Below are 24,273 nucleotides of genomic sequence, written 5' to 3' on the forward strand. Positions count from 1 at the left end.
TTTTTTTTGTCTTTGTTTCATTTATCACTTAGACTTTTACGTTATTTATTACGTCATTTGAATAAAAATAACGTAAACAAATTCAAAAAGTTTATATATTTCAATTATTTTGAAATTCTATTAAAAGCAATGGAATTTCAATGCTGTGATTAATCAATAATTTTATTAATTATATTTATAATTTTTTTTGTGATATAAAATATAATATACATATATATATAGAGAGAGAGAGTTAATTCACAGATATTACAAAGCGTTTATTATGAAAAATTAAAATTAAAATAGAATATTTTGTTCTAATTTTTACTACATTGAAGTAACTATTAAAAACCAAAGAAATATAAATCTATCGTATGTGATTCTCAATTGCGATCGAGATTTATATTATTATATAATTCTTGCATCGTTCATTGTTCATCTATTGGTTATCATTGATGTAAATGTTAGAAGAGCTGCTATAAACAATTGTCTTTGTTAATAGATTTATTAATTGAAGATAATAAGATTGTTTTGTTCCATTATTTATATACCTATAATATACCTTTTTATCTCTATACACAGTTTGAGGTTAGAATTTAGATCCACGAGAGATACATTCAACTACTTTCAATTCTCTCTTGGAATTTTCTCTAACGAAAATTGCAATTATAGATTTCAAGAAACGTAAGAAAACGTAAGGAAGATCGTGTTATTACCTTCTCTCTACCCGGTGGCGAGGAAAAATTCGACGAGAAGGGAAATTAAAAAGCGAATTCAGAAGATCATAGTGTGGCTGTCCGTTCCACGCTCGGCTATTATCTCTCCCCTGTAAATCAATTTTTCGATTGCTGGAAACCGAAATATATTCGAAATCTTTCTTTTTTTCTTTTTTTTTCGCGCGAATCGCGAGAAATCTCGTTCGATCGATCGTCACTCCGCCATTCATGAGGAACGGAGGACGCATTTAATTAACTGCTCGTAAGAGGGGGAGGAGGTAGTCGAATTAATCGTATCGTGGATTTTTCAACGTGAAATCTCACGGCCGGGTACATATAATTTTTTTTATTACGAAATCTGTCGAGCGTCGCAGCTGTGTGAATAAATATCGATTACAGCTGGGCCGAAAAATGGAGAGGACATTTGTGAAAGTCACAAATCACATTTGTGATGTGAGTAACACTTTTTTTATAAATCTCGTGATCGTAGAAATTTCTAATAAATAAAAGGTGATGATAATAATAAAGAGAAAATTTGTATATATTATTTTTTCGAATAAACGAAATGTTCTTCTATTTCTTTTTACGTTATTTTAAATTATTTAACGTGTAATCGAGAGTTAGATTAACATTCGATACGATAAATTAAATAAATTAAATAATTTTTGTATTTTTAGATAGATTTTTGTTTCGAGCTGTCAATTTACGATTCGATAAATATCACATTATATTTCTTTTCTCGATAGTCGAACGGACGGGTGATGGAGGTTGTTGAACAATTTTTTTTTTTTTTTTTCACCTCAAGACCAAATCGAAAATGCTGATGGACATTTTTATGAAACAGCTTTGTTTCTAAAAAACCTAATTTGAGAGCACTTTCCCGGACAACGAAGCACGTCTAGTATTCCCCTCCATGGAAACATGTTCGAATCCATTACCTGTCCGTTATCAAGAGAGACGTACTATTTTAGAAATTGTTGGTTTCGATTCACTCCCGTTTCTTGATTGAACGAGTAAAAAACGTGAGTGAAATTATTTTTTTTCTTCTACCGTCTATATAAAAATTAATACAGTCGTGTTTAGTATTATTTTGCAGCGATAAAATAATCCCATTATATTCTTCGAGGAATCGATTTTACAAAGGAGATAAATATCGAGGTTTTATTTATCAAAGCAATCGAAGAGAATTTTATTCTCTTTTCTTCTCGCTTCATCTAACACGAATTTAAATTGCTTATAATTTAGTAAATAAGCCAGAGCCGATATCTTTATACTCCAATTTTAATGTGCTATTCTAATAAGTTTTTAATTAGAATAATTTTTGTCGATAAAACATCGAATTTTATTATTTCTGCAATATTTAATAATTTGATAATAATATTTGTAAGAAAAGTGGAAGATTTTTTTTTAAAGATCTCCTTCAACATTTTCAACTCTTTAAACAATTATATATATCGTAATGCATTGTGAAAAATTTTATTTTATTTTACGCCAAAGTAACACGATATAATGAAAAGTTGATAGAATAATGTTCGAGTATAGTAATAATAATATAAAATAGTTTGATATCTCACTAATCTAAAATATAAAAACTGGCCGCGACGTAACAGTTATGGAGCACGAGAAAAAGAGAGAATAAATTAATTAGATCAATTTTTGTGGGGCGAAGAATTAATTAATAAAAAAAATTTATATACGATACGAAATCATTATTAAAATATTCGATATATATTGCTCTTCATCAAGAAAGAGGAAAATGCGTTAAACAAGAAATACTACGTTTATTAATAAAAAAAATCTCACAATTATTCATAAAATATCCCAAGCACAAAAAAAACTTAAATTATCTTTCATCATTATATATCTCCACTTTTAATTATCATCATCCACTCCGATCTTTCGAATAAATGCAATATATCGAAACTACAAAAAAAAAAAAAAAAAAGACTACTTATATACGTTCAGATACGAGCAATTCGTGTCTCGAGGGCAGGAGCACGAAAGCGATTTAAATATTTGTCGTAACAGCTTAAATATTTATCTCCGCTTTGATTATCGTCCACTCTGATGTCATCACGCGATCTTTCGAGTAAGGATACTCTCGAGGCGTAAAAAGAAGAAAGAGAGTACGGGCTGAAGCCAGTACGTAGTCACACGAGCGAGAATACGCGGGGTTTGAACGCGAGTCACGAAGGGGAAGGTGCGAATCCAACGAGGCGAAGGTTAACCGTTTGATCGAATGGCGGCCGACACGGCAAAGGAGAAGTGAAAATAGGAATGAGATCGATAATAATCATCGATCGACACACGCCCTCTTTTTTTTTTTTTTTTGGAGTCGATTTTATGCCTCCGTTTTATCAGGTCGTGATACGCGAGATCCTGTCTCGAAAGAGTTAATGGGTGGAGAGAGGGTGTCATGAATCCTTTCGTATCGTTGCACGCTGTCGATGCAATGTGTTTCGATGCTGTATCTCGCTGCGTCCCGCTCGGATTATTTATATCAATCCGCTTGTCTTTCGTTGCTCGATGCATTTCTAAAAAATATCTTTTCTCGAATCACGCGGATTCATCCATCTTCGTTTATCTAAAATTCATTCGATAATTTTATATGTTTATTTGATCGTTTTTATTCCTCGTAAATTTAATACAAAAAAATTTTATTGGAAAGATTAGACACATATATTTAATAATTCGACAGTCGGTGTAACATTATACGTGTAATTATATGTCTTTTAATACGTGTTCATAAGCACGAACTACGATACTTATCTTATCTTTATAGATTCTTATCTTCGTGTAATGGCGGCTTTAAAATGAAAATAATAAAAATGTTAATAATTAAAAACTGAACTTTTTAGCTAGCAAAGTTCTTAATTATCAATATTTTTCCTTTCATATTTTAATATTATAATTAAACTCATTTTAATTAAAGATCTTTTTTTAATCTTTTTCAATGTCGACGATCGGAAAGGCTGTATTATGAACGAACTTTTATAAACGATATTTTGATTTTTAAGAAATTAATAAATTTTATAAATACATTATTATTTTTTTTCCCGTTCTAATGATCGATCGATCATTCTATTAAATTCAACTTAAACACTCTTCCTCTAATCGAGTTGTGAATAATTACCTTCCCTCGAGGGGGGGAAAAGATTTGAGAAAAGAGATCTCAACGCCTACAAACCGGGGTATTAGAATTTCGTTTTTCTTTCAAACCCGGGAACGATAATTCACAACGATAAGATGTCGGAAACAGAGGGTTTTAAACGGGCGTTTGACCCGTCACGCTATACGAAAGCGCGAAAACGAACACGCGGAGGAAACAACCGGGTTTGCCATTATTGCATCGTGTTGTGGAAGTCGATAGGAAAGTTGCATTTGAATATCCGGCGAAAGATGAATTATAGCGCGCGATAAAGGCATTCGCACTGGCTGCGAAACATAAGGGAGGAACACGACCACCATAACCGCTTATATTCCTAGAGATAAGCGATATTGTCGAGATCTCAGAAACTGCGAAATTGCCATTTTTTCTCTTTTTGGAGGAGGAAGGCAAAACATACATTAAGAAAAATATTAGAAATATTTAAATATTTTGAACGAATAATTAGTATAATTTGAATATAAATTTATCTTAAGTCTGAGTTATTTTAACCTAGTAAATTAGAATTTAAAATCAGTATTAAAAGTAGAGAATATAAAAATTTTTTTCTTATCGAATATCAATTTAAAAATGTTGATTTGTCAAAGTAATTTATATTTATATTTATATCATGTGATTCTCAATCCCTGTATTAAAGAATTATTTCGATGTCTGAATAATCAGTAAATATTATATGCATATTTCAAGAAATTTTTTTGACAGATTCAGAGTCACCATGATATCCGTATATCATACATTACATTTTACATGCATGTAGATATAACGTTTCTCTATTTTATGTCCATCTACTTGTAAATATATTTTTCGTGTATTTTATTATCTTTCATTTTTTCGTATTCCTTTTAGTCATTGAACTTTTCTTATTATATATATATATATATTATTAACCTTGATGCCAAAAATAAATAGATTGAATTTTGTTATATATTATATTACATATGAATTATTATTGAACTACTATAATTATACATATAATATTAATATAATAAATATGTACAAAATATTATTTCTTTATAAAATTATTATTTATCTCTACTGTTCCTGTTCTTTATTCTACTTTTAATCCCGCATATAGAAAAGATATTAATACACAGGAATGGATATTCCGACAATACAATACAATTCACGTCCTCGAAATGATATATATTTCAAACGAAATTTAGATTTGTTTTAAAATTTCCCCGGGATAAAGTATAATTAATTCTCGTAGCTTTCATTCAAAATTGAAAATTATGATTACGTTGCGGTCTCTTGTTTCCGTTTCGTAATTAGCACCGGTACATTATAAAACGCGTTATCGTTATGGAACACCCTAGCGAGATAGTCGGCGCTCCACGATGAATGGTTTCAAATAAATTTCATAGAGAAAGATTCGTTATTCCGAAATACGATATCGAGATAAAAAAAAAAAAAATTACAAGCGGCGACTAAAATCTAATTTTTCGAATGGAAATTAATTCACAATGTACAAAGAAATATACATCGAAAATGATAAAAAATATTACAATTTATTTCTTCGCGTAATATTTAATAACAATATCAAACTATAAATAAAATATAGATAAAACACAACATTTTTATTATTCCTTATTATCCTATTCACACTCACTTTTATTTACACTCATCATAACATAAGAATTCCTATTATCCTTTTAAATTTCTCTCTCCTCCTCAAACACACACAGACATCAAAAAAAAAAAAAAAAAAAAAAAGAGAGAAAAGAAGTCTCGCATCATGCGAGACTTGCACCTTTTCCGTCAGCTTTAATTCGACTTTGCACAGACCATCCCCCGGGATGCAATTTGCTATCTCTCGAACGTGATTCACCACCACGATTCAGCGTGCAACGGAGGGGAGGGGAGAGCGGACGTATTAAACGAAGAGTCGGGAGAAAGAAAGACACGCAAAAAGGGGGAAAAAAAAAAAAAAAAAAGAAAAAAGAAAATGACGACGAGCAAACGACAGCGGAGTCGCGATAAGCCCCGGGACATTTATTTAACCCTTAAAAAAAGCTTGGCGGCGTCCAATTTTCCCCCCTCCCCTCCCTCGCTCAATTTCTCCCACGCCAGACTCGGCCAATAAACATTCTCCGTTGCTCTTCTTTCTGTTGCAGCTCTATCGACACACGTACCTGGCCAACTACAAGATCGTGAACCTGGACACCTTGTAAGTAAACCGAGTGAGTCCCGTTTAATCAATGTCGTCGAAAATTAATTTAACTGGCTCCGAATTTTTAGATTTCCATTTTTCTATCTTAAGTAAGACGCGATACCCATTCAAAACGTTGATCAAAAACGGTCTTCTTTGCAATGAAAATGAAAATTTTTCAGCCCCTAAATCACGCTTCTTAATTCCGCGTAATCCGAAAAAGAGGCCGGGTGTATCTTCTTTCTTTCTCGTCACGAAACGACGTTCCGTCGCGAGACGTTAATAAACGCGCTTGGTATCGCGATTAGACTCGTCGACGCGCCACGGTTACTCGGCTTGCCACTCTCCTTGCTTCTAATCGCGTTCGTTCGCCCGTTACGAATCCCTCCTCTCTTGGAGATATTCCTTCGCACCTCTGTCCGCTACACACGACTTGGCTTGGACGCACAATCAAAGCGGGATTATGCACGGAATAACTGGTGTATTAACCTCCAGAGATCCTCTATCTCGAGGATGTATCAAGGAAAAGGATATATAAGGGTTATTATTCGTAGCTAGGGATTATCGTGTTATTAAATATATAGTGATATAGTAGATTGTGATATAGTAGATTGTTATAAATATGGAACGAGACGATTGTAGAAATTTTATTGAAATTTTTGGAAATTTTGAGTAAAGATATAATGAAATCGCGTTTTCCTTCGATTGATGTAATTTCGATCGTAATTTTATCATTTTATTATTAACTCTAATTATTCAGATATATTTATTTTAACATTGTAGATACAAGTTTGCAATGCTTAATATAACTCACAGATTATTGATAACGAGATACGAACTTATTAGTATGGATATATATATAAATTCGTGTAAGATAATTTCGATAATATTATTTGTAATTTGAGAGTAGAATTTGAAATATAGGATCTTTTGTTGCGAGGAAATATGAAAAAATATCAAAATCGGCGATTAGAGATCCCTCTCTGAAGTGGGGGAATCAGAAACGAGATTCCCTTGGGGCATATGAATCAGTATACATCAAAGATCGCCTATTACCAAATGTCTTGATATTGAGAAGTCGAAATGATTTATATCCTTCTTGAAACGTGGATATTGGTCTAAGAGATTGAATAAGAGGTATTTTGTGAAAGGATAAAAACAAAACAATTTTTAGAATTTTTATAATATGTCGTTAAAAATCGTGGAAATAGATGAGCCAAATAGCTAATCTATTGAGTTTATTAAAATTTATTTGTAAATATTAAACTTGCAATAAACGTGGAATTTTATTTATTAAATTTTCAGTTGTATCAATATTTTTACTGATAAAAATTAAAATCGTATATGAATTTTTTTCTATTTTTTTATCGAGGTGGAACTAAAATTAATATATATCAGATCATTTTTCTTTTATATCAAGTAAACGTAAAATAAAATATAAGCAAAATTCGTAAATGATTAGTTTTTTTCTCAATTTTTATCAATAAAACTCAAAAATAATCGATCTACGTTTCTTACACAAATCTCAACACGTCACACAATTTCCCTCGTATAATTTTCTCTTTCCCTATTTCCACTGCTATTTAACTATTAGAATATCGATTATCGTCGACTTAAAGATATCGATCAAATTTATCCAAGTACATTATATATCGCAATACGTAACAACCTAATAATAACACCAATCACAAATCCCTAGCACTTCACTTTCAGAAGAACCAACTAATTAATCGGAAATACCGTTCAACGGTTCATCTTAGAAACAGTGCACAGAGATTTGCCCCCGGTGAATACCAATTCTCGGTGGATTATCCGGTTGGCAAACGACGTTAGTCCGGAAGCTGACGAAAAGCCACGGAAGCCTTCCATAAAGTTTCGAACGAAAGGGGCACGAAAGTTGCGGGGAAACGTAACAACCAATATTGTTCGAAAAGGTTGGAGAGGATCCGAAACGATTTCGAAAACGGGCACGGAACTTTTTTCACGCCATCGCTGCTCGAAAAGTTCCACTCTTCAAACTCAGGTTATATATTGTACTATATAACCGTCTTTCGAACCGGAGCATCGTCCATCGCGTCCAACGTTCGTAAAACAAAAAACTGCCTGTTTTTGCCACGGTTATTCTTTAATGACTTTATTCTTTAATGTAACGGCCCGATTATCCAAGCGTCGCGCATTGCGTAATTCGTGTAACACTGCCTCTCCACCTCTAAATATGACGACTGCGCAACTGGAGCGTGCAACGATTATACTTACAAGTGTGGGGAAAGGTGTGCGGTTGTGGAGGTATCGGTTATAAACGTCGATAAGGCTAGGTAATCGTTTGGTACGGGTATGGGTAATGTAATTGAATCGCGATTGTGGCTGCAATAAGGTATTAGTTAATTGGTTATTTACAATATTATTTGCGAGAGGAAAAATTGAAAAAAGGAGTGAATTTCGAATTTGCAAAAATAATGAATAAAAGTGAACAGTCTGTGATCATGATAATAATAATATTTAGAATTTCTTTTATAAAGCGCATTGGTGCAGAGTTGCAAAATACAATTGGATTTCTTTTAAATGTGGAACTGTATAATTTTTTTACACGAATTGATTTTTTGTTTTTATCATTTTACGTATAAAGGTAAAACTCAATATTTTTAGTGATAATATTTTAATTAAAATTTCTTTACAAAAAATTTATAACAAATATTTACATTCTAAATATTTTTTTTTATTTTCCCTTTATTGTTTTTTTCATTATATTGTTTAATCGATTGATACGTGAAAAATTTTATTTCACCCGTAGAGTTCGGAGATTGTTCGAATAAATTTTATTTTAGAGAAAATGTAATAAAAAAAGATCGGAGAATCTAAATCAGACGAACGAAGTGGGCAAGATGTGTGGTTGTGAGTGCCAAACTATTTTTCTTCATACGATAGGATAAAAATATGATAAGAAACAGTTTCTTGCCATCCATGCATTACAAGTGCACCGTTTTTTTATGAGATTTTTTAAAAATAAAATTTATTCGCAACTTTTAATCTCTAAAAAAAAATATGGATAAATTAAAAGAAACGAGTATTATAGCTGAACAAATTAAAAAAAGAATCAGAACATATTTATCTTCTAAACAAAGATTAAAATATCTTGAAAAGTATCGAATTTTCATTGAGCTTTTCAATGAATCATTATACGTAAAGTGACACGAAAAATTCTTGACAATTTATATAAAAAAATTATAAAATTACGTTTAAAAAAATAAAATTGTATTTTGCAACTATACTTGTGCATTTTTTAAAAACTTTGTACAGTAGTGTGTTAAAGAATATTAAACTGTATAATATTCTAATATTTTTTTTTAATTTATTAACAGAATCACAGTCTGTTGCAGTTAATATACCATGCATAGTTAAGTCACAAATTATCTGATCAAAGATTGATAAAGATGCCAAAAAAAAAAAAAAAACGCCTAATTGAAGTCTCTCGTAATTACAACTCGATAATTCCAAAGATATTCCTTCTCCCTTTTAATTATTTGCCATTTTCATTTCAGTAATTTCACCATGGTGATTGCGATAGACATCAAAGCAACATGAATCTGATCCTCTTTATTGCACGATTCTTATTAATTTCTCGTAACAGTGCAACAATGTTTGCAACAGTTGTATATAATCGGAAATTTCATAATATTTAATGCATATTATTTTATAAAGTATCCTTCTTTTTTTTCTCTCTTTTCTTTGAACGAAAATTTTCCAATGAGATTTTTTTTAGAACAGTTTTAAGACTTTTGATACGTAAAATGATAACTTTTGATTGTATTATTGTATTTTTCTCGAAGTATTTATATTATATTTTAAAAACAATAAAAATGAAATTGACAAAATAATCGAGAAGAAGAAAACATCATGTTTATCAATTTCTTAATTTTTAAGTTTATCATCAATTTACCTATTCTGTCTTTAGTATAATATCATGTAGTATTTATACATTTAAAAATATATATTCCATTATAGAATTAGAAAATATAAAATTAGAGAAATATTTTTATAGTAAAAGTTAAATCTGCATAATTGAAATAACTCAAAATATACTATTTGAATTATTGATATTTAAATGATTAACATAAATTACAACTAATAAAAAAAAATTAAAATATAATATCTCTTATTTTCGAATACTCAATCTCAATCATCCGTAATAAATAATTTCTTTAAAATCCTACCTATGTACACAAATTTCGAATAACAATACATTATCGTTCAAAATCGATCATCATTGAATCATAAATTAAATTTACAAAATACAAGGTATCTTAAAAACTTTCATGATAAATATAATACCAAGCAAAAATATCGATGTGAATATCATAGGTAAATCAAAGAAATAGAAGAATACGGCGTACAATTTTCTTCTCGTGTCTTTATAAATATGATAACCGTCGAAAAGAGGCAACAAAGAGATCACACGAATAATTGCGGCAAGAAAATGCGAAGTAAAACCATAGTGGAAAACGAGTTGATAATCCAAGAACAAAAAAAAGGGGAGTGGTGGTGAGACATAGTGCGCATGAATGAGTTCGATGACGTGACCAGAAGTACGAATGAACCTCTTTCTTGACGATGACATTTTTCTCTCTGCCTGCACTCAGCTGGCTTTTCCACGTGCCATCGAAAATGAAATTCGTCGGCCTCCCCTTGGATATGAATTCCAGATTTCAATTTACCGATGCACCACCCCCCTCTTTCTTGTCTTACGTTCGATATCTCAGAAAGATGACGTCTAGTGAAAATTAAGGATCGATCGAAGATCGAAGATCGAAAATTGTATCATGACTTTCTTTCGTAACTTTTAAAATTAGCTTTCTTGTGATTTTCATATTATAGCTTTGTTTGTTAATTATTTAAATAAAGAAGCATGAGTAGGTGAGATATAATAATTTTAGTTAATGATGAATATGAAAATCTTGCAAAATGAATGTTTATCATGCTGAGAAATAAGTGTCTCTTATAAATTAAAAAAAATTAAAAAACTACGTTACGAATACATAAAATATTCATATAATAATTAATTTTAACAAATAAATATACGTCATTGTCATACATTTCTAAAAAATTACTTAATAAGAGAGGAAATTTTTTGCAATCCTCTATGGAATTTTTGATAACACATAATGGATTGAATATCTCATTTTTAAATTATAGGTTACGTAGCGAATGAATATTGAGAAAAAAAAAAAGATTATATTCGTGGTTTTTCTTCGTAAATAATACAAATGTTATTAAAGAATTATTTTTTATAATTTTATATTGTCCTTTCATAATTTCTAAAATGAATTATTTTCAGAATATAAATGTTATTAAATTCAATTCAATCGTTTTCTTTTTTTTATTTCTTTAATAATCTTATTCGTTACATAACCTTATCTATATCTTTAATAAAAACTTAAAACGAATTAAATGATTTTTATAAAGAAACATGTAATTGTTGTACTATACCTTTTCCGCCATGTTGTTCTTTGTTTCTTCTACAAGATTAAACATTTGCTAGAATATTCCATTTGATGTCATATACGCTTTTAATTCGACACAACTGTAGTATTATTTAACATTGTAATTAAATTTCAAAATGGGAAATAATTATTTCCATTTCTCGCAATCTAAGTTAACCAGACAGATACTAAACGAAATACTAAACGAATTATAAATCGAGCACGTTCGAATAAAATATTCTCTTTACACAAGGAAACAGCTTGTTTCTAACACAAATCTCTTTGAACACAAATCACACAAGTCTCTTTGAATACAAATCACATAATACAACGTGTAAATTATCGTTCAATACAATTTTTTCTCTTCTTTGATCGAAATAAACAATTTTCTTACACAATTTGTATCGATGACGCAACTTAACCGTTGAAACCACTGAAACACGAAATTTGTCAAAGCAAGCACGGTTAAATAGATGTCGCTGTGGTACACCGAACATATGAATCTCGAAAATAATTGGTTGAATAACAATAACAATGAACCAATGAAATTCGAAATTTAAATGAACGAGAAATTCAATTGGATAAAGAGGAAGAGAAAGAAAGAAAGAAAGAGTGCATAGAAAAGTATATATATATATATGATATAATATAACAATATATTTATCATATTCGATATACATAGTGATATCGAATAAATAAAATTAAAGAGAAGAAATATAAATTCAAACTATGGTTGATTATTCGTGATCTATCGACTAGAGATTTCGAATCGTTTGTTATTCATATCTGGATGAATATATCTGTTATCCATGCGTACTTTGTGAACGTCAAACGTTTAAAATGTTAAAAATTGGTTAAAAACATTTTCAGGATACAGTTGAAAAATTCTTTCGAAAACATTGCGGCCTACGTTCAGTTTTTTTATTTTTTTTCTCGTTTTCTTCTTCCCTCTCTCTGTTTATTCAATCAAGGTTCCCCAAACTCGGATCAAGTCATTTAAACGAATTTGATTACGAGCGAAACAACGGTCCATACGAACGCACAGAATTCCATCAATTTTTATTCCGCACGAACGGCTAGGACCTTTGCCGAATTCTGTTTCCGCCTCGAGGTGGTTTCATTGTCGTTCGTTCGTGATGCAAAGTTTCATCGTTGTAAATGAAATGGGATATTTCACGTAAAATGCAGAAAATTTCGAATTCTTCGAATTTCTAATATAAATTTGATAGGTGAATATTCGTTTCACTTATATAATATATGAAATAATATCACAATTTATTACGAAATAATCCGTGGCACGAAACAAAGTTTATCCGATTCGAAACTATTCTAATTAACTAATTAATTTCAAGTTCTTTTGTAAACATTTCCATTTTCTAATTTCTGCAATAATATTTCAATTTATCCCAAAATAATTAAACAAAATTTATATTAAAGTGTATTATATTTTATTAACATTTACTTCATATCTTCATCATATTACTTAATATAGAGAAAAATTATAATATCTAATATTATCAGATAATCGCAAAATTTTTGTCCTGAATAATAATTTTTATAGTTTGGATAATCCAAAGTCAAATTCTTATCCCATTTTTCCTTTTCTTTACACTCGACAAAGGCAACAAAGCGTCAGCATATACCACGTACACTTTAAATCTACTGCGACTGGTTCGCAGCCAGATCGGATTTCTTGCTAATTCACTCGCGTGCCGGTTGTTGTCGCGTCTACAGCTCGCGTATCAATTAAGGGAAGAGAATCGTGGCCCGGTTTAAAATCTCACGGATCGAACGTGTGCACTTTGTGCCGACGAGGGAATCTCGGCCATAAACCCGGTTTCTACGCTACATGAATACCACCCTCTTTATTTATGACCGCTCTCCCATCCCCTTTCTCTCGCTCACTCCCGAGAAGTTCGCTTTGAACCGGGCTGCAACTCTCTCTGGCATCGCGACAGAGATTCGCGAAACTTTTCCATCGATTTTCAAGTTTCGTTGGCCAACGGTGCATTTTATGAATTGTGTAAGATACTCCCTGGAGATACACGATATACATATAGTAATCTATACTTCCTTCATTGTTGGAGATAAGCTCTATCTTGTTACTCGTGAAAAATTGTTTTTCTTCAACGTTCAACTGATCGAGATATATAGTGTATACTAGGCTTGGTGCATATCAAATGATTATTTGCTTGAATATGATTTGCAATATTAAATATCGAATGGAGTGCAATATCTGAGCACAATGTTCTATGTAGAATGTGCAATACACATATTGCTGTTTTAACTTTTCTTTCTGATAATTCTGTAATTAAAGACCGAATTCGGAATAAAAATTGTACAATTTAATGAATAAGAAATTTTATGAAATTTCTTAAAATTATTAAAATTTTAATTATCGATATATTGTTGTCAAATATTGATTTTGGAAAAATACTATTTATATGGTAATTTGATTATTCTAACTTTTTTAACATAAATGAGTATATACCATTTATTAGGGGGGGGGGAGGGAAAGGAGAAAAGAGAAAATAGCAAATTTCAATATAGATTAAAATTTAATAACATTCCATATTACTAAATTTTCATCTCTGAAGAAACGAAATTTCATATGCATCAATTTAATATTATATTATAAATCGTTTCATTGAATTTTTCACTTCATTTTTTATATACATCTATATATTGTATATATACGTGTATATTTCTTTAATGGAATGAAATATTCGTTAAAGTATTATGAAGAAAAAAAAAAAAAAAAAGTATAAAATTTTTTTCTCCTGTTCTCTACCTGTGCAATTTAATGTAACAACTTATCTTCCGCGAGGGGATTAGCTCGGAAATATCGATGTTGACCCGGAGTTTATCAGGTATTTCGAGAAGATCAAGCGCTTAGGATGATTTAATACCATCTGGTCCCTTCTTTTCTTTTTTTTTTTTTCCTTCCAAATAGTAGATTATCCTTCCAAAAAGAAAATTCTTGTTACGAAATAATTTCCATTTCCGGATTTATCTTCATCCCCCTCGAAAATAAGTCGTTTTGTCAACGACTATGTACGATACAAAAAAAAAAAAAAAAAAAAAAGAGAAAAAAGAAGAAGAAAGAAAAATCTGAAAAATTCAGATTTGAATCCGGGAAATGTTACAGTTATCGATGTTGCTTTAATATCGCTAAAAATATTCGCCAATGTTTTTTCAGTCGGTTTTTCAGCACACGAATGGAGGATGAAAAAAAAAAAAACGAATACTCGCCTCTTCGAGTTCTTCTTAACATCGCCCCAGTAAATTCCTTAAGCCGCCATTTAATTTCAGCCGAGTTTAACAACGCGTATGTATCTCGTTGGCATGCAGATTCAACTTTAAAAGGGAAATAATGTAACGCGCTCGCTCAAGCTTCTTTATTACTTAACCCCTCAACTGCGCATGAACGCACCGATTCCCTTTAACCCCTAACCATAGTCACCTTTCGAAAGCCATTAGCGAATTTCTGACGATACCTTTTCACGTTTGCTCATTATAGATATTAAAGGATTTTTCAATCAAGCCTCAGATCTCAGAATAGGCCGAGATATTATTTCGTTATAATCTGGCTATTTAAATGAATTTCGTTGAATTTGGTTTGTTTAACTTTTAACTTTTTCTTTTTTGTTATGGATATGGATATGAATTTTTCAAGGGAATATTAATAATTTGATGATAATTTGATCGAATCAACGATTGCACGGTGATGTATTAATAAGATTCCAATAATTGTCTCATTTCCATTTGTTCAGATTTTTTTGAGGCTCTAGAACAATATGAAAGACAATCGTGAGCATGAATAATATAGTTAGATTGGAAGATATAAATATGTAGATGTACAAATATTGTAACAAGAAAGATAGAATTAGAAAAATTAAATTGACAAATTGCCAGATTAATAATAATGTATCGTGATTTCTCGATTTCCAGGAAGAAGATTAAATATCTTTGCAATATCTAAATTTTTATTGAAATGGATTTATCGAGTAAAATGTTTTTATATCTTTAATTTTAATATTGGAGATTATTTAGCTATAAATGTAATTTGAATCTGATATTGGGAAATAAACATTGATGGAAAGTGGAATTTTTAAGATATTTTTTTTTTTTGTGTAGATGAAAAAAACAAGGATAAAGAAAGGATAATTATTTTGATAAAAGAACAAGAGATAAGAAGAACTCTGGACAATTTTAATGAATGAAATTTTAAGGAGATTTTACACAATCGTAAAATCGTAAAGCAAAAGTTTTTCTATTACAAAGTTATATTTAACAAGAAAAAAAGATTCCTCGAAATTGAAATACTTGGTTTTGTCATGGAATAGAATAAAATTGCATGCTGATTTAATTTAATTAACAAAAATAATTTAAATTAAAATATCAAAATGTTCATTCCTTTTATTTAAGAAATAGTTAATAAAATTATTGTAATTAATTTTGCCATAATTTAATTTGTTCTAAATTCATTCGAATTCACTATGTAATATACATTATTATATTTTAAATCTAATTGTAATCCATTTTAACTTTACCTTAACTCATTTTAACTTATCGAAAAAGTAAAATTAAAAATATACAGGATATTGTAGAAATCGATCAACAAAACTTTAACGATTCTTGAAATGATTTCAAACAACTTTGCGAAAATTTCTTTTTCAACTTTGTTAATGAGTTCTTAACTAAAAAAACCAATCACGAAGTACGTCAACCTGTCGCACCGTTTGACAGTAGCGTTGTATATCGTTCAAACAAGTTAAACAAAAGTTATATCGAATTATATATTATTCAGGAACAATAAATATAAACTAATTAGCCTCGACACACGTTGCTTTGATTTAATTGTTCAAATGCTCACAGACAGCACATATCCAACGCTACACCACCACAGTGGCGATTGGCCAATGTTTTTCATTAATAATTCGCCAACAAAGCCAAATTTTCAACAAAGGAAAAAGTTTGAATTTATCTCAAGAATTACATATCATATAGTTAAGTCTTGTCGATCGATTTCTGGAACACTGTATAATTTTCCATATATATTTTATCTCATAGAATATAATTTACTAAACATTACACACTTGAGACAAAATAAAATGTTATTAAAATATAAAATAAAAATTATAAAATGAAGCAATAATCTTTTTCAGGCCAGATAATTATGAATAAGAACGAAATGAATGAAATTTTTCAATACTTTTAAAAAGGAATAATAATATATGCTAGATTATACAATCTGAATCTAATATTATATCTAACAGGAAAAATAACGATACTTTCTTTTTATAAAATAACGATTTCTTTTTCATCCCTTAAAAATAACCAAGAAATCTCTTTCTTCTTCTTCTTCTTCTTCTTCTTCTTCAACAATTCTTCTCTTCCTAACAATTTATTTTCCACGTTTACCCGAAATCGAAGAATACACACACTCAACAGGCAGTAACTCCAAGCTTGCTAAAAAATTCGATTCGGCAATTTAATCAACTTGCCATAATTTCGGGAAGCTGGCGTTGAATATTCTAAAGAGCTATGCAAAGGAGGAGAAATCTCGCAAGAAGCTCCGCGTTCTCGTAAAACACTGGATTCGTAAAAGAAAAAAAAAAAAAAAAAAGAAAAGAAAAGAAAGCACCACTCGATAGATCCATCGAGCGCATCCCTTCAGGAAATGTATTCCATCGTGACGAAGAATCGGCAGAGCGACTCCTCCCATTCAATTAGACGAACGATCGTGACGTTGTCGAATGGATGGAACAAGACCTGCGTATAAATAAAAGCGGGACGGATCGAGCAACGATCCGGATAAATATTAATCAAGCTGTTGGCGGGACGTGATTGAAACGAGGGATCGAGTCTGCGACTATCTTTGGGGACAGTGATGCGATTTGGATCGCTACGAATCGATTCGAATTAGCATTACGTATCACTTGAGATAAATTTCGAAAACCTGATTGAACGATCTTCAAGAATTTTCGAAAACAAAATGGAAAAAACTGAAAACTGATTGAAGATTTTTATTTCGATTTCGAAAATATTTCACTCTTGTTCAAGTTAAACTGGTTTAGCTTCAACCTATATATTTCTGACGATGTAAATGATACTTAGTATTTAATATTTAGAATAGTATTTAGATATTTTTCATTCTTATCAATTTTGATTGAGTCCAATTCTATTCTACAGTGCATCAGGAGTACGAGGAATAGAAAGTCCAAGTGAGATGGAATAATTCTCAAGAATTTCGAAACGTTCAAATACTTTTAATACTTCCAGACAATTTTCAAGATTTCCAAGACGATTTAAATTTTGACGACAATCCACACTTTTAAAACTTTCGAAAACATTCAAGAATCATATTCGAAAACGATTCGAATTTTCCGCCATTTCGAAGATTCGAAACCGATTCGAATTTCCCGCCATTCCGGAGACTCGAAACCGATTCAAATTTCCCGCCATTCCGGAGACTCGAAACCGATTCGAATTTCCCGCCATTCCGGTGACTCGAAAACGACTCGAAAACGATTCGAATTTCCCGCCATTCCGGAGACTCGAAATCGATTCAAATTTCCCGCCATTCCGGTGACTCGAAAACGATTCGAATTTCCCGCTATTCCGGAGATTCGAAACCGATTCGAATTTCCCGCCATTCCGAAGACGCGAAAACGATTCGAATTTCCCGCCATTCCGAAAACTCGAAAACGACTCGAAAACGATTCGAATTTCCCGCCATTCCGGAGACTCGAAATCGATTCGAATTTCCCGCCATTCCGAAGACTCGAAAACGATTCGAATTTCCCGCCATTCCGGAGACTCGAAACCGATTCGAATTTCCCGCCATTCCGGTGACTCGAAAACGATTCGAATTTCCCGCTATTCCGGAGATTCGAAACCGATTCGAATTTCCCGCCATTCCGAAGACTCGAAAACGATTCGAATTTCCCGCCATTCCGGAGACTCGAAACCGATTCGAATTTCCCGCCATTCCGGAGACTCGAAAACGATTCGAATTTCCCGCCATTCCGGAGACTCGAAACCGATTCGAATTTCCCGCCATTCCGGTGACTCGAAAACGATTCGAATTTCCCGCTATTCCGGAGATTCGAAACCGATTCGAATTTCCCGCCATTCCGAAGACTCGAAAACGATTCGAATTTCCCGCCATTCCGGAGACTCGAAACCGATTCGAATTTCCCGCCATTCCGAAGACTCGAAACCGATTCAAATTTCCCGCCATTCCGGAGACTCGAAACCAATTCGAATTTCCCGCCATTCCGGTGACTCGAAAACGACTCGAAAACGATTCGAATTTGCCGCCATTCCGGTGACTCGAAAACGATTCGAATTTTCCGCCATTTCGAAAACTCGAAAACGATTCAAATTTCCCGCCATTTCGGATACTCGAAGCACTACACAAATCACGTCACTATTTTTGGATCGTTTCCCTAGCCGGATATCTCGACGGATATAACGCTTTTGCATCCGAGTCGATTTTATACGGCCGCCATTGAAATAACAAGAATCTTCCCTTCCCGAACTTGCCATGCATTCGACGATGCAGCGTATAATCGGAGCATTGAGGGCGCGTGTCGAGTCGCGGCTTCCCTGTTTCAGAAACCGTTTCAAAAACCGTTTCAGAAACGTTCGTGCCATAGTTTTTTTTTTTTTCCTCTCTTGGCTTACTTCCTCACGGTGCAATTCTGATCGGATGTGTGGTATCGAATGGCTGCTCGTTACTGCGGGGGGCGAAGAATCCTCGTCCATTTATATTTGGCCGTTTTATCGGCCCGGAGGGCACGGAATCCCGAACGACGCTGTTTCTTCTTCTCCTCCACCTTTCTATCCCACGTTCCTTCCCAACCACGTCTTGATCGCGAATCGAAGGATCGTTTCTCGTTAATATCGCCGTCTCCTCGAAACGGTTCGAGTATGGTAAGAGCATCGTGTTCTCGCCGATATAGGATCGAATACGCGCCTATACAGCACGGATATAAATCAAATTTAACGCGAATGATCCGTTTCATGGGATTCGAATGGTATGGCAGAGCGAGGTGGCTTTGTAATACGAAGCTGGTTCGTACAACGTTTCGAGGTCCGATTGTGTAACGATGATTTCGTTACGATACTTGATCCTTTTGATTTTAAATTTTAGAACGGGTTGATTTAGTTAGAAGTTAAGTAAATATTATCAATTTTATTAGAATGAAACGAATTACGATAGTATATTTATACTTCATTGAATTCTTGCAGTAAACTTATTAATAGTTTATACGATACAGTTTCATTTTTAAAAAAATGAAAAATGTTTTATGAGGCGAGGTATTTGTTATAGGATCGTATATCGAAATTACAATAATTCAGATTCGACTTTATTTGAATGATTCGAATTTAGTTCGATATAATTAGTAATTATTAATAGTATTATTCGAGATCGAGGTGAATAACCGTTGATTAAATAATCAAGGAGATTAAGCCATGAATAATTGCACGTTACACGAAATTATACGATACTCCAAGTAGAGACCAAAATACCCAGTTCGGATCCGTTTGGGATTTAATTTCATAAGGCTCTTATTAGGTATTAGATTTCCTCCACGATTAAGTTGCACTTGAATCGAAAACAGCCTGACTATTGTGGAGTTGCAAATCTTATCTCTTGATAATTCACTTTTCACAATATGGAATATGGATTATTTTATAGTTATTTATAAACAATAGTGACAATAATATTTTCCATATTCCATGTTATTACAAATTAAAATATTCTTGACAAGAAATTCTGAAAATATACGGATTACGTATTTAATTAGATGTCTGAAGGAAAATGATATAGGATGCAATAATAATTCGATATGCTATTGTTACTATAATTTCTGTTAATACGATATATGACAAGATAGTATAATATGTAATGTAATCAGTTAAAAGATCACGTTACTACGTGTTATTTAATTAGCTTAATGAATACTATTCCCATATCTTCAAATCTTTATTTATGAATATTGTAAAAGGGGATTTATAATATATAGAAATACCTTCGAATAGAATCAAATCGAGAATTCATATCGCAAGAAGAAATTTAATAATAATTTAATTCACAATAAATTTAATTAATACGTCGTTGAATCGAAATAGAATATATTAATATAATATCGTGTTTTAAACTTCTAATTAACTATTTATTTAAACGTTTTATATTAAAATATTTTAATTTTTCTTTTCTGATTGTCTAATAACACTAATAAATATTTAAAAGTACAATACACGTATTTTATACTTCGCAAAGATAATCTTATTATAGACAAATCTCAGGTGAAAAAGCAATACACGAATGAATAAATAAATTATATATTCTCTCTATGATTATCCAATCATAAAATCTAGTTAAAAAGTTGGCAATTCAATATTCTTTACCTTATTTTTCTTTGCATTTCAAATCATATGTTAATCCAGTTTCTCCTGACCACAAGTAGAAATCAAAATTCTAAATACAATCTCGTGATCCTTTTCTCATTCACCAAAAAGCACTCTTTTACCTTCTCCATTTTCTAATCAAACATAAAGACAATATCTGAAACAAATATCTACATGTACACCGTTCGAATCGCTTTGACTACACGACGTTCCATCCACTATTCCATCTCCACTCCATCTCCAAAGCTTGCTCAATAATTTTCCAAAAAATTAATTTATTATTCCCAAGCGATCCACTCTGCCTGAAATTATCCTTCGTTCACTCTAATTCCTCAATAAAAAAAATCCACTCGAAGAAACATGTATTTTATCATTCGAATTAATTAATTTTCCAGATCGGAGAGCTCGTTGCCGGGGAACGATTCGGTTTTTCTGCAACTGGCGAGCTGGGCACCGCGTGGCAACGCTTTGGTCTACGTGTATCAAAACAACATCTATTATAGACCGGAAGCGGAAGTGGCCGTCGACTATCAAATCACGGACACCGGGGTCGTCGGAACCATTTACAACGGCGTGCCGGATTGGGTGTACGAAGGTGAGTTTCACTCCACCATCAACAGCGTCTCTCCACCTAGAATCCGTTTTATCATTCATGGGGGAGACCATAGATCTTAATCGTCTTACGTGAGAGATTCGACGTTCAATGGTGACACGTTTACGGATCAAAGGGAAACGCGATCCGGTTCGCGAATTCACGGCCGGGAGACGTTGCATTGGATCGTGTTATTTGCGCACGTTCTACGGCGCATAAGACGTGAGCGTAGCCGCTTCGTATCTGTTTGGAGAAGCACCATTTACAGGGGCCGGGCGTTTAGCCGAACAACACATCTGTCCGATTCTTTGCTTTGTACACGGATTGTTTGCCAACCTCCCCCCCACCACCATCCATCTTCCACTCCCTTCTCGCGCTACTCTCTTCATCGTGAATTTTTCTAATCCCTTCTGCTCTCGACTTTACGCGTCCATCTATCTTTACCTTTGTAGACCAGAGTTATTTTTCGATATAGTAGTATAGAATGGTAATAGGACGCGTATCTTTCAATTCGTCTTTGCGCCGCAAAGATTTAACGCAATTATTGATTATTGAATATTGTTATAGATATTGTTGCGGAAAGATAAGAATTGTTGCGATTAAAAATTAAAAAAATATTGAAAAAGATGGTGATGTAGATGGATATAACTTTGTAACTTTGTAAGGGAATATATTTGAAGCGGAAAGAAACAAAGAAACTTAATAAAACAAGATTTTTCTCTTTCTAATTCTTTGTATATATCGGTCTTTTATTTTTTCTTTTGTTTTTTCTATAGAGATTGTTCTTAAGGAGATTAGTTCATTGGTGTTAATATGTAACCATCACATTAACATTTTCTAATTCTTATTAATTGAATATCCATCTATTTTTATTGATTAATATTCTTAAAAATTAATACATAAAATCCTCCAACGTCTTCCACGTGTTTCTCATATATATTGCTTCGATGTATCTTCAACAAAAGAAAAAAAAAAATCCTCGATAACGATTCAACTAATCATAATTTATATACGGTTTAAAATTTTATAGTTGAAGTTACGAGTAATTTATTGTCGAAAACATAATAATCGCGAATAACTGCACTTCCAAACGAGGTTATACGATCAACCGCGTTAGCTAACATAATAAACGTTAATCACGAATTTTAACACGAGTCATAATCACACGAACTTCGTTCGAAATTTTTAATCGGTTAAAAAAATTTTTCGACGGGTTGATAAATAATCCAACTCTCTAAGTCTAAGTTGGACGAGTTAACTGTTATGCGTGAACACGCGCGTAATATCGCGGTCTCGTTAATGGCGGTGTAACCGCTATCTGGCACTTCTTCTGGAATAAACAAGCATCACACGGTTGAATTCACTGTAATTCGAAGTGGAAGCGGCGTGTTATCACTACACGCTAGTTACCTAGGGATTGCATACTTCAAAATTAACTGGACCAGCGGCCTTGTTGGCGCGGGATAAAAGGATTCCGCGTAATTTTCAAACCTGCCAATTTCGATCGTGTCACGAGCATTCGATTTGCCGAGTAATTAATTTTAATAGCCATTCTTGATTTTTGGAAATTCTTTTTTTTTTCTTCAATTTCTATCCATCATAAAAATATTGATTATTAATAATCGCAAAGATAGTTATGGCATTAATAAATCAACGCGATTGGAAATGTAGAATAATTGTACGTTGTAAAATAATTTTTATATTGTTTCCGGTTTATTTCATAGAATTTCATAAGTTTATTATCTGTCAATCTTTAAAAGATTTCTTTAATATAATATAGATATATATTCCATAAATTTTTTTAAAAGGTTTCAATTACACCACGTTAGAAAACTTTCGATTCTTTATAAGATAACAACAATTTCAATAACCATAGAATTTCTATCATCACATTTATACCGATATTACCAAGCTTAAATTTCTCTTCGATATTAAATTATCGTTGAGAACGTTGTTAGAGTATTCACAAGACATTTTTGCAACCACTTCACTCAAAAACAATAAAAAGATCTTAACGACTCGTGACATTACGTATTATATTCACTGTGCGTAATTTCCTTATCACTTTTTCAAAAAAAACTATCCACTCCTTCATGCCTCCTTCGTGGATTCGCCCGTTTAAAACTCGTTAACAATACCTTCTTCCATTCTCCCCGGGAATTGCGCAAACACCGTGCCAATTAGTACTCTGCTCAAGCCCTAATTACCATCTTGGAGAACCAATCGATAAACCAGCCAGACAAACTGTGCATAACCGCGATACCTCCCCCATTATCATCCAAGAAATTAGCAGTTCTAGAACACGTCGAGCAACCTGTCATCGCCCCTTAATCCCCCGTAGTAATAGTATCATTCTGAAAACGCAGGTGGTGAAACAAACGGCCTCCCCTTTCCTTCCCCTTTCCTTCCTTTTTCCTTCCCCTTTATCGTGTGCAGGCCTCTCCTCGACTCCAGCAGAGTCTGGACGAAAGAGGACAAAAGAGGGGGGGGTAGAAATCATCGAGTCGATATCCCAGGATCGAGGCGATATCGTCAGGCGATATTCTTCCTTTTTTTTTTTCGTCGACTCGCTTTTTAGCCTCGCTTTGTACGCGTCGAATGAGTTTTCACCCCATCCCCTTCCAGAAACTACTAGGAACAATAATATGTGGCGGGGTCGTAATTCATACAGCCCCGATGCCCCAAGGGACGTTGCACGCGTTTGCATATTTCCACGCAGCCTTCATCGACCTCTCTCTCTCTCTCTCTCTCTCTCTCTCTCTCTCTCTCTC

The 24,273-nt window shown here is 32.5% G+C and overlaps 1 protein-coding gene across 11 annotated transcripts in view; it reads left to right on the plus strand.

Annotated features, from left to right (window-relative positions):
- The window catches only part of LOC122710909 (venom dipeptidyl peptidase 4-like), a 259,765-nt gene that overhangs the window by 118,258 nt on the left and 117,234 nt on the right, over window positions 1-24,273 (plus strand). For all 11 annotated transcript variants that reach the window (XM_043929145.1, XM_043929147.1, XM_043929146.1 and 8 more), the window contains 2 exons: window positions 5,976-6,028; window positions 21,306-21,505. In XM_043929145.1, the coding sequence (XP_043785080.1) occupies window positions 5,976-6,028; window positions 21,306-21,505 (253 nt within the window). The remainder of the gene's footprint in view (window positions 1-5,975; window positions 6,029-21,305; window positions 21,506-24,273) is intronic.

The sequence above is a fragment of the Apis laboriosa genome, unplaced genomic scaffold (assembly GCF_014066325.1).
Source record: "Apis laboriosa isolate Shangri-la unplaced genomic scaffold, ASM1406632v1 scaffold161_cov148, whole genome shotgun sequence".
In the NCBI taxonomy this organism is placed as follows: Eukaryota; Metazoa; Arthropoda; class Insecta; order Hymenoptera; family Apidae; genus Apis; species Apis laboriosa.